General features: G+C 43.3%; 2 protein-coding genes across 6 annotated transcripts in view; one reads left to right on the top strand and one right to left on the bottom strand.

Annotated features, from left to right (window-relative positions):
• ALG14 (ALG14 UDP-N-acetylglucosaminyltransferase subunit) overlaps window positions 1-5,097 on the bottom strand; it is a 133,171-nt gene extending 128,074 nt beyond the window's left edge. The window contains exon 1 of the mRNA XM_081008849.1: window positions 4,961-5,097. Within this exon, the coding sequence (XP_080864975.1) occupies window positions 4,961-4,969 (9 nt within the window). The 5' untranslated portion in view covers window positions 4,970-5,097. The remainder of the gene's footprint in view (window positions 1-4,960) is intronic.
• Window positions 1-12,029, top strand: part of LOC308478745 (TLC domain-containing protein 4-B-like) — a 38,685-nt gene that overhangs the window by 527 nt on the left and 26,129 nt on the right. Inside the window, exon 1 of one of the 5 annotated variants that reach the window (XM_081008824.1) lies at window positions 5,428-5,568. The exons of 1 other annotated variant lie outside the window; for it this stretch is intronic. The gene's annotated coding sequence lies outside the window, so the exon portion shown is untranslated. Of the gene's footprint in view, window positions 1-5,427; window positions 5,569-5,930; window positions 5,955-10,913; window positions 11,046-11,927; window positions 12,019-12,029 lie in introns of those variants that run through there. 3 more of the 5 variants (XM_081008828.1, XM_081008826.1, XM_081008825.1) reach the window with 3 other exon arrangements.

Raw genomic sequence — 12,029 nt, 5'->3', positions numbered from 1 at the left:
GCAGACTGAAAACAACACAGTGAATACCAGTTGAATTCACTGGATTGATTTTCTTTCCAGACATAAGATGAATATGTGGGCATTGGCAATTTCCACTGCCATTTCTGCTGGAATTCTTAGACATCTCTTTATATCATTGGCTGCCTTGATATTTATCTACTCTCTCTATCTGCTGGGGTGTGTGTCTGAGCACCTGCCCATTATTGCATGCTCTTGTACAAAGCTGTTTATAAATGTATCGGTTGTGGAATTACCCAGGAGCGTGGGAATGAGGGAAATGAGGAAAACGTTGAGATTTCTTTTCAGTTTAGTGCCTTATTGTGTTTCTTCCCTGCTTTTTTTGTTTGTTTGTTTTAAACCATTGCAAATATATCTCAATTTCCCTTTTATCTAACCTATTTGTATCTGATGCCACTTGAATATGCAGAGGGTTCTGAGGCTTATAAAAAATGCACAAAGGCTTCACTCATCAATCCCCTTCCTGACCATAGCCTTCAAGAATAATTTATTTATCTAGGCTAGTCTATACCAAAAATGGTTTACAAAAGAACAAGCAGAAAACCAGCCACCCTGCTTCCAGTAAAAATGCAAACAATTCTAGCATATTATCAGCATTAATATATATATAATACTATATGTGTATGATACACCCCAGGTTCCCCAAAGTAACCAGCAAATATAAAGATACAACAGTGCTTATAAATGTACAAAAATACTTATTTATACTTTTGTATGTTTTAAGTTTTTAATTTTTCTTGACTTTATTCTCCATCTTTTTGTAAATCGTGGTGTACATCATGGTGTATAAATTTTATTTTATACACACACACACACAGTGGAACCTCGGTTTTCGAGCATCTCGGAAACTGAACAATTCGGAAGCCAAATGCCGAAAACCCAGAATTGCTTCCGTTTTCAAACGCGCCTCTGAAGTTGAACAGCTTTCGAGGCGTGTTTCTCAATTTTCCCCATAGAACTTGCTGACAGCCCATTGCGCCTCGGTTGTCGGAAGTTAAACAGTCTTTCGGAATGGATTGCATTCGACAACCGAGGTTCCACTGTAAATATAATATATATAGGTACAGACCATGAGCTGTGTTATTGATAAGAATTACCAGTATATGATGATGTAAGCAGGTTAACTTGATAAAATGTTTTCTTTATTGGTATGTTTGGTGTTTTTTGTGTTTACCAACACAAGTATTTTCTAATTGATGTAATTCCAAACCTCATGAATGTGTAGAGTGCCAGAATACAGATGATTGGTGTATTGAGTCCAGATCAATAAAGCTTTGGTTTGCATTGTCTTCCTTCTACCATTTTTTTATTCAGACAAACTCTTCAAGGTAGATGATAAGATATATTAAACATAAAATCATATAAAAGTTACATTTAAAAAACCCAAAATACCTCCTAAGAACTAATCAGTAGAAACATTGCTACATTAATCAGAAACATAAAAATTAGATATTAAGGGCAACTCAAAAGCTCTCCAGAAGATGGCCATCTTAGCATGGTGTCCAGAAACCTGGGAGGGAGTTGAACTCTCCTTAAGGCTACGGGATGTAGGCTTGAATAAACATAGTTTCAGTGAAGTTTTGCCAAAGTTTCTTGTGCAAGGTTACCCTTTCCATTTAATAATTTTATACAATTTTCATTACCGAAAAAGTAATGCTGGCAGTATAGGTTATCTGATTCTTTAAAAATTAATTTGATTTGTGATATGTGTCTGTGTGTGTGCATATGTATGCACCTAGAAACAGATTAAAATTCATTCACTAAAGTGACATATTTCGAGTCTGAGAATATTCAAGGCAGGCAGATGCCCCTGTCTGAATCAAAAGGCAAACATCTTGTATGCTGCATTATTTCTAAAAGAGAATGGGGAGACAGCAGTTGTGCATGGAATGAAAAGTCACTCCAGTTCAACAAAGGTAACTCATAGTTAACAGTACAGTATTCAGCTATGATTGCGCAAAGTAGTGTATCTGCCGGGGGCAGGGCAGGGCAGGAAGCAGCAAATCTAGATCAGGCCATGTTTTCATTTGGAATTAAGTTATTTGAGTGTATAAACATTTAAAACTTGCCCTGCTAATTCCAATACAGTTCATTTTCCATATGTTACAGGAATGGACATACACCTATATATGTAGATAGATAGACAGACAGAGATGTATTATGCTCCATTTATTTTCATGCAGACATGTTGCATTATTTTGAATTAAAATTACTTTAAAAAAACAAAAAAAAGACCTAAACTGCAAGATCTCAGATCTTCGTTACTATTGTTTGTATTTGGGCAATAATATAGACAAATAAAAGGTAAAGGGATGCCTGACTGTTAGGTCCAGTTGCGGACGACTCTGGGGTTGCGGCGCTCATCTCGCTTTACTGGCCGAGGGAGCCAGCATACAGTTTCTGGGTCGTGGCCAGCATGAGTAAGCTGCTTCTGGCGAACCAGAGTAGTGCACAGAAATGCCATTTACCTTCCTGTCGGAGCGGTACCACCTATTTATCTACTTGCACTTTGACGTGCACTGTGGTCTAAACCACAGAGCCTAGGGCTTGCCAATCAGAAGGTCGGCGGTTCAAATCCCAGCTACGGGGTGAACTCCCGTTGCTTGGTATCTGCTCCTGCCAATATAGACAAATACACCCTCCAAATTACAGTTCTGCTAAAATCTTGGTTTCTCCGCTATTTGCTACACGCAGCACACACTTCAGCCCCTAAACCAGAAGTTGCAGTTAAGCTCTGTGTGTGAATCTAGCCATTAAGGCTGTAATCCTGTACACACATCCAGATAAACGAACTTAATGGAAATTTATTCCAAGCAAGGGATGCCTAGGGTTGTGCTACAAATCAGTGTTAATAAAAGAGATAGATCTTCCCCTCTCAGCAAACTTACAAAATAGCAGATAGTGAGCTTTAAAATTGCCAAAATAGTTGCCCTAAGCAACATTCTTTACATATTTCACAGATCTGGAGTTCCCAACATGGTGCCCACAGGCACAGTGGCGTTCCAGACACCCTACTTGGTTCCCGTTGAAGTTCCTTCTTCTCCCAATGTTTAATTCGTTTTGGAATTTTACAAGTTTTTCTTCTTGGTGGTGCTGCTGCATTGGCTGGAAAACTAAGTACGGGCCTCCAGCCACCCCACCCACTTCCTTTCTTCAGAATGCCTTTTCTCAGCAAAGGCAAAGAGAGCAGGGTAGGTGGATGCTAATGCCTAACTATCCACCTGCTTGCCAATTTATTTATTTAAAAGGAAAGGAGACTCTATTGCTGCTTGGTAAGCAACGGAAGGAGTGTTTTGTCTCTTTGGTGGGAGGTGTCTGCTTGCTTTTTGATATGTGCATGCACACACATACTTGCTTGTGTAATGCCTGTTTTGCCTCTTGGGGGTGTTTTGCTTCTTTCTTTCTGTGTGGCTAGCATTTTGGGGTGGAATTTGTAATTTTCTGTGGTGGAATTTGCCTCTCTTTTGCAAGGGGGGCATTGTTGGTGGCTGGATTTTGTGTTTCTGGTGTGGTTTTGAGGGAGTGTGTGGTTGAGTTATTCCTGTACATTTCTTTTGTGATGGAGTTTGTATGGTTTTTGGACTGGATCTCTTTCTCTGAGCATCATCACTTTTCCTTTTGTTTTGTTGTCCTTTGCGTAGCAAATATGTGGCTTGGGATTGGGATTCAATTCATAATTTTGTCTTGCACTTAGTTTCTTGGGAAGTTATTTGTGACAAGGCAGGTCTCCTTGGCAGCCATTTTGTGATTAGGCAGGCCCCCCCAACAGCCATTTATTGGTGGTGCCTATGACAGTTTCTCAGATTTCTAAATGTGCCCAATTCCGGAGCCAATTAATTTTGACCATATATTTGTATGAGATGTACTGCAGGTAAGGCTTCCAACCTACCAGTTGGCAACCAGTTCTTTTGGCCAAATCCACACCATACATTAAAACCACTCTTATTCATGGCTCCCCTCCTCACTAAAGCATCCTGGGAAATGTAGCTTCAGGGTCTCCGAACAACTTAGTTCCCTTAACAATCTATAATTCCCAGGATTCTTGGTGATGGTAGGGAAGCCATGACTCTTTAAAATGGAATAAGTGTGCTTTAAATGTGTGGTGTGGAAGTGACTTTAGTTTAGGTATGGGAACTTGTGGCCTTCCAGATGTTGTTTGACTACAACTATCACCATCCCCGTCCATTTTACCGAATGTATTGTTTCAGCAGCGATATCATAAAAGCCAATTTTTGTAAGGATGCGAATTTAAGCCACACTTTAACTTTTCACGGTCGGAATTTGGAAAAAAAGTGAGGCTTATATTCTGGCCAATACGGTATATAACCTTTAGATGACATCTGAAGGCAGCTCTGTATGGGGAAGCCTTTTAATGTGTAATGTTTTATTATATGTTGGAAGCCGCCCAGAGTGGCTGAGTCAAACCAGTTAGATGGGCAGGGTACAAACATCAATTTATTATTATTATTATTATTATTATTATTATTATTAATAATTCTATCAGACTAGGACTGGTGAGGCTGAGAGTTCTCAGCCTAAACTACCTCACCAGATTGTTGTGAAGATAAAATGGCAGGTGGTTGAAGGGAATACCATATACTTCAGGGGTGGGTGATGTGATGCCCTTCCGCCAGTGCTGGAATACAACTCCCATCAGCTCCAGGTGGTCGGGATGATGGGAGTTGTAGTCCAGCAAAATCTGAAGGGTACCACATTAGCCACCCCTGATGCACACAGCCTTGTGGAGGAAATATGGGAATCTAAAATGTGGTGACAAATTGGCTTTGCCAAATGGGCATAAAACCCCGCCTATGAATCCCAGCTGGCTCTCAAACAACAGGGGCGATAAGGTTTTTTGTAAGGGTGGGAAACAAGCAGTGAAATTTGGGGTTGGGGCGCACGCATCCTCGACAGTATGAGGAGAGAGAAGCAAAAGTGTCACCTTCTTCATAATACATGTGAGAAATCTCCAGGCCCTCCGGGTCAATCCATAAGGTGAAATATTTGGGCGGCGACGGGCGTGTGTGTGGATTTTTCTGGGTCCGTCTCCAACTCCTGCCTCCTGCCCCGTCTCCAAAGGGGGGGCGCTTCCCACATCAACAACCCGCAAGCAAGTGCCCTTCGGTGGGAGGCAGGTGGCCGCCTCTGCCGCCTGCCTGCTTGCCTCTTGGAGCCGGCCGGCCGGCGAGGCGGGCTTGCTTCTTGCTTCTTGCTTCTCGCCGCGGGCGCTCGGCGGGCGGCCAGGAGGCGGCAGTGAGAGCGGCTGGCTGGCTGGCCGGCTTCCCCCTTCCCGCCCTGCGGCAACTGGGAACGTCGAGGCGGCGGCGGCGGTTCGGCGGCCCCTTTAAGGCTGAGGCCGGCGTAACGCGATCCCGCAGTGGGCGCCTGTCGCGGCTGCCGCAGTAGCAGCAGCAGCAGCGGCAGCAGCGGAGGAGGCCGTTTCCGCCGGAGAAGCCGCGCCGCGTGGGCGTGTGAGGGGCTTTTCCCCCGCCGCAGGGACCCGCCAGGAGGAATGGCAGGGCCGCCCGCCCGGCCGCGGTGAGACTTCAGGTGAGCAGCGGGGGAGGGGGAATGCTTCTCCCATCTACAAACGGGAGAAGACGTGTCTGGGCACCGGGTCGTGTGTCGGGCGCGTAGGCCCCTTGCGCGGCGTGTCCGGGGATGCCGCCTTTCTCTCGGCGCGGCTGCAGACACTGGTGCGCGGCGCGCGCTTCTGGGCGAGTGCTATAGGGCTTATTAAAGGCAGAGGGGAGCCAGCGGGGCGCAGGTGAGGATGCGCGCAAGTCGCGCAGCGCCGCCGGAGAGGGAGGCGAAATGCCGTAGCAACCTTTCCGCGCACGACACACACACACACCGCCTCGCTCCCCAATGCGTTGTGTGGCTAAGGGAAGGAGCAGCACCTGCAATTGCTGGATCGGGGGCGCGCGGGTGAAAAGGTGAGGGAGTCTCGGGGTGGGTGGGAGGAACTGTTTCTGCAAGGAGATCCCTCTTCTTCAGGCCTCTCTTTTCTTTCCTATTCCCAGCACCATGCCTGACTTTGGTTCCCTCCCTCTCTTCTGGGGACTGAAAATGGGGCGCTGCTGGAGAAGAAACGAGAAAAGGGCAAGACCAGGAGTCTGGTTGAATTACTAAGGACAAAGATAACTGACGCATAGGATCCAGCGCTTAGGGGACAAGGCCCCTTCTGCAGCCCCAATAAAATATTTGAGGGGGCTGCCCCCCTCAAAAAAGGTGATGAACATTGCCATTCAAATGGTGGGTGGGTGCCATGTCATGTGATCAATTGTGTGTGGTGGGGCTTACTTGCCCCTCCCCCATATTTTATTAAAGTTGGCACCCCTGTAAACAAGGAGAGAGGGCCCAGATACCAACCACAAATTGAGTGTTAACTGTAGCTTAGGCTGTGCTGCTGTTTCCCTGCTTTGAAAGTGGCCTGTCCGCTTTGAAACAATGCACCAAAGATTCGGCCCAGACTTCTTACACTTTTGGACTTCAATGCTTTTAAGTACCGCACAAATTTATTTACATCAGGGGGAGACCGCTTCCTGGGCATTCCAAGTAGTAGCGGATAATGCTGATTACTTGGATCCATTCCAGCCGGATTTCTGACCTGATACGGGGACAGAAACAGCCTCGTCACACTGGTGGATGATGCTAGGAACGGACCAGGTTTGCACTCAATGCTGTTAGTTCTCCTGGATTGCTCAATAGCCTTGGATTCCATTGTCTATGGTTTCCTTCTGGAATTGGGAGCCATTTCTAGAGGGGCAAGCCCAGAAAGTAGGGCTGAGAGACACCTGCTCCACCCTGTGGCCTTTTGGGTGCTTCAGGATTCCATCTTATTTCCCATGCTTTTCAGCGTCTAAATGAAGCTGTTGACTGAACTGACCCAGAGGTTTGAACTTGTTTATATCATGCCTTTCCTCTGAGGAGCTCATGGTTCTCCCCATTCACATTTTGTACTTACAGTGTAAAGTAGTTTGGGCTGAAAGTTGATGGTTGGCCTGAGGTCATTCACTTGTTCCTCACTGAATGGGGATTTGAACCTCAGCCCTCACTAGTCTTCATCCAGCACTACGACTACTACGCTACACGTTAAAAATGAGAGAAGGCACATCCTCCCACTTCCTGCTGGTGTTGCTCAAACTACTATTTACTGCTTCCCAGGTTTGTGCCAAAGGCTGCTGTGTCATCACCTGCTTGTCCCAGGGAAACTGCGGAAGTCTTGAACAGTGTCTGGAGGTAGCATGTGATGGCTGAGGGCAAACAAGCTGGCATTTAGATAAGACAGGTGTAATGTGAGTGGAGAAATGTGATCTGGGTGAAGGTGTGTGTCACTGGTGTTGTATTGGGTTGCACTTCTTTTGAAGGGCCAGGTGCATACCTTGAGAGTGTGACAAGAGGTGTGAAGGCCATGTGATAAGAGCCTGCAACACCAATTCTGCACCAGCTGCACTGGCTCCTAATGCACTTCCAAGCTCAATTTCGAATGCTAGATGTTACCTTTTTAAAAGCCTAAACAGCTTGGGGTCAGGTTATTTAAAGGACTATCTGCAGCAGCCTTTAAGATTGGCTGTAGAGGCCCTGCTCTTGGATTTACCCGTAAGGTTTGTCAGGTTGTCAAGCCGTGTGGCTCCACAGGAACTGTTTCTGTTTCCCTCATTACCTGCTTTTAAGTACAGTGGTACCTTGGGTTACAGACGCTTCAGGTTACAGACTCCGCTAACCCAGAAATAGTACCCCAGGTTAAGAACTTTGCTTCAGGATGAGAACAGAAATCACGAGGCGGTGGCACGGCAGCAGCGGGACGCCCCATTAGCTAAATGGTACCTCAGGTTAAGAACAGTTTCAGGTTAAGAACGAACCTCCAGAACGAATTAAGTTCTTAACCCGAGGTACCACTGTACACTTTAATAATCTGGTTGTTTACACCAACTTTTTACTGAGTCATAATGCCATTGTAATTTTAATCTTTGCTGTCATTTGATTTCTGGTTTTCAGGTGGTTATTACTATGCATTTTATTTTTGAATCTGTTTTATGAGTGTTATTTTGAACTGCCTCGAGAGAATGCCATAGTTCTCAAAGCCAGTATTTAAATCTTTATCTATTATGTGGTATAATTTAGTGGCACTGTAGAATACTTAGTGTCTGGTCAGTCAAGCCACACTAGTATTATTGTAGCCTATTTACTTTTCTGTGTCAAGCCTGTTACTGAAGTGCTGCCTTCAAGTTTCAGTTTTCCAAGTGAGAAAATACTTTCTATCACGGCTGCCATAACTGAGTATTGCCTTGCTGCTTTCTATATACTAATTCCACATGGGTCTTTTGATGCTAATCTCTTAGTAGTTTTATATTTGCTTGAATCAATGCGCGTGGGGGGGGGAACCCTTCTATTTCTGTTTCTTTGTTAATATCATTCTCCTTTGCTCTTCATATGTAAAAGTCCAGTGTCTATATATGGTTATTTAGGAATAATTCCTACTGGGGCTTACTCTCAGGTAAGTATGCGCATAGGCTGCTTTAAGGTTTAAAATATATGTGAATTTCTTCAGGAATTATATTGCTTCTAATCCGCAGTGCATATGTAGTTCCCCATAATTAAGGCATCTTTGGGAACCTGAAATGCTGGCAATAAGCAGGTGCTAGGAGATAATGTAAACAAAATGAATGCAATGATTGTAAGGTAAAATGTCTTTTGAATATGGACAGTTTTGGATTGGAGCTGTTGGGATGAATGCCTTTATTTAATTCCTTTGCATGAGGCATAATTATGTTTGGAGAGGAGATGATGGTGCAAAGAAATGATATTTGGGTAGTTTCCTATTTTCTTTGAAACCTGTTTGGTAGGGTACTTCCATTTGACTGGGCAGCGTGTCATGGAATTTTTTCTTGTCCTTTGAACTTTTCGCTCTTGTAATTTTATCCACAGGATATTGCTTCTCTTGATCACATTATCAGTCTGTATTGATGTCTTTAGTTTGGTCATAGCTTATTTGGTTGCCTTTTTCTTTAAAACTGTGGTATCTCGGAGGGCCTTAGCAGTTTTGGACCAGCCAGTTGCGTTCTAAGGGAGATTTGGAATTCAAGTTCTAAGGTCCATGAGTAAGACTTGTTAATTTTTTTTTTATTTAAACAAATTTCTATATTGCAGTAGCTGGGCAGTACTTCAGGGTGATTTACACAAAAAATAGTAGAAAGCAGCCCTGCCTAAAACAGGTTGTTTACCACCTACTCATTATTATTGAAAGTAGCTCAAAATAATTGTCTGATGATATGGAGTTGGAATATTAGGTATAGGTTTAACATTGCCTTTGATTTTTGTGTAACTTTTACAGCCTAATCCTACTCATATTTATTTGGAAGTAAATTTGTCCACCGCTACTAGACTCTTTTTGAAACTTAAGTGCAATCCTATACATATCTACTCAGAAGTAAGCCTCAGTAAATTCAATAGGACATGCACTCAGGTAAGTATATACTGTATAGGACTGCAGCCTAATTATTCATACGGTTACAGTGTAACAGTTCATTCATAAGCACTCTGGAACAAAAAAAATGGCTGCTTTTGGTAGCTAGTTAAAAATCTGTGCTTACTAGAGATTCTAAGTGTTAATAATGTTTAAAGGTATTACTGTATTCTATAGTTTAAAAATGGTACACGTCTAATGTTATTGGTGTAGTGTTGCTCGATAGGATTGGAAATAAGCATTTGTTCAAACAAACAGAACTGGTGCACAGTAAAGGTGCACAGGGCACTAACAAAATAAACTGCCTGTATAGCATCATTTTGCATTTGGGAGAAACAATTCAGAAGGGGAAAATTGTACAGAAGGCTGCTTCTGCACATATATTTCAGCTTTGGGTTTTATGGATCAACAGGAAGCCATTAGCTTAGGGAGAATATTGGTGGCATTAAGAATTTTGCTGATTATAGTTGGATAGACCATGACTTTATAGTTACTAAATCAGCCCTTAGTTTTAAAAAAGCAGACTGGATCCACTCAGTGACAATTCATGCTAGATCTATTAATTATTTTCAGTTCAATCTTGCCATCAGGTTTGCATGGGGAATTGGCAAAATGGTAAAAACAGAGTTAGCTAAAAAGTGGTGCTCTTAGCACAGAATTGATAAGCATACGTCCCATATAAGGATCTGTGCTCCAAACTTTGTTTTATGGTTTTGAATCATATACTTTGAACACAAGCTAAACACAATCATGTGTGTTCCAGATTTTGTTTCCTTTGCCTAGCAGATTAAATCAATGCACCTTGAAAAAACATTATCTCATTTGTCAACACTCTTTGGAAATTGTTTCTTAATAAGGTCTGTAAATTGCCCCCCAAAGAGCCTCATTTGATTTCCTGCTGAAATTAGAAATTGTCTTACAGGGTTGTGATCTAGTCTCTCGGGGTTATGGCTGATTGATACAACACTGTTTTGGTAGGCTGCACAAATCATGTCTGTTAAACATATTTAATGTAAAGCATAGATACTCTTCCAAGTTATAGACTCTGTTTTTTATAGGTCTAAGCCTAGTTCTTATGAAGTGCTTTTAATCTGCATCAGGGATTTTCAAAGTATTATAGGGAACCTTGGGCTTTTCTGGAGGTTTATTAAGCTTCACCAATAAGATCAGTAAAGGAGGTTCCTTCACATCACTACTGATCCTACCCTGTAATTTACAACCACTTGAGAGTGTTGGGTGTATCCTAGGATGCACTTTCGGTTCATGCAGGACAACATTTAGCTTTATGAAATGCAGTTAACACTCTGTACCTCTAGAACAAATAGGCTTAGAAACTCGGATATATAAGTTAGGCACCAAATGGCACCTTAAACCTAGGTTACGGTCGCCACAACGGAATGTCTACTCACCAGGGAGTTTGACTCGCTGACCCTTGGGGTCCCTTCCAACACTACAGTTCTATGATTCTATGATCTCAACAACATCGCTTGCTCTTACAGCAATTCACTTGTCCTAGCATGCAAGGAGGAGGAAAAACACACAGTGGAAATGGAAAATGGTATTAACAATGGACTAAGGCAGAGGTTTTTTAAACCATGGTCGCCAACCTGGTATCCAGTAATTGCCGGACCTGTGCCAGTAGTAAAACGTGCCTGGCACTTGGGGAATTTCGAACACTGAGTTGAACAATGTGTCTCACTTCTTTGTTTTACTCCGTGTGCCTTGTTTCATATTCTGCAAGGAAAAATGAGTTACGAGTGTGAGGTGGTCACCAACGGCATTTGGGGAACTCCACTTGTATTTTCCTTGTTCAAACTACATGGGGACTGCAGGCTGTAGGTCTTGGTTTGTGAGCTCTGCTTCTCTCCTAGTTTATGTTCCTGGGAAAGTCTTGTGATTGGCTACTGAGCTAGAATTTTGTCTTCTGTGGCTTTGGGGTTTGTTGCCTTGAATCAGTGATGGCCAAACTTGGCCCTCCGGCTGTTTTGGGACTACAATTCCCATCATCCCTGACCACTGGTCCTGTTAGCTAGGAATGATGGGAGTTGTAGTCCCCAAACAGATGGAGGGCCAGGTTTGGCCATCACTGCCTTGAATTCTTCTTTTTGTGTGAGTATTTTGCTGCCGTTAATTCACATTGGTGTTGTGGGGAGACTGGACTTAGCCCTGGAGAAGGATAAGTTTCCAACTAGGGTTGCCATATTTTGAAAAGCAAAAGAGAGGATGCTATGGCGGCCATTAAAAGCAAATAAATGCAATTTGTCCCAAATTTTACCCCCGGAAAAGAGGGTGTGTTCTGGGAAAAAGAGGACACATGGCAACCCTAGTTCGGACTTACCTGGGCACTCCTCTTCAACTCCCTTCCTTTCCCTCCCTTATGCTGTCACAGTTACAACCGTGTAGCTGGCTGACTTGAAGTAATGATGGCACAATGATGACACTGCACTGTCATAACTATTACTTTTGAGTTATCCTGGTGTAGAGGAAGTAGTGAAAATGATATCCCTTGCTCAGCTGGCATAACTTGAGAGGTCAGGGCCAA

The sequence above is a fragment of the Podarcis pityusensis genome, assembly GCF_964106645.2.
Source record: "Podarcis pityusensis genome assembly, chromosome: 6".
NCBI lineage: Eukaryota > Metazoa > Chordata > Lepidosauria > Squamata > Lacertidae > Podarcis > Podarcis pityusensis.
The sequence above is the reverse complement of the archived record's forward strand: the minus strand, read 5'-3'. Positions and strand labels throughout refer to the sequence as shown.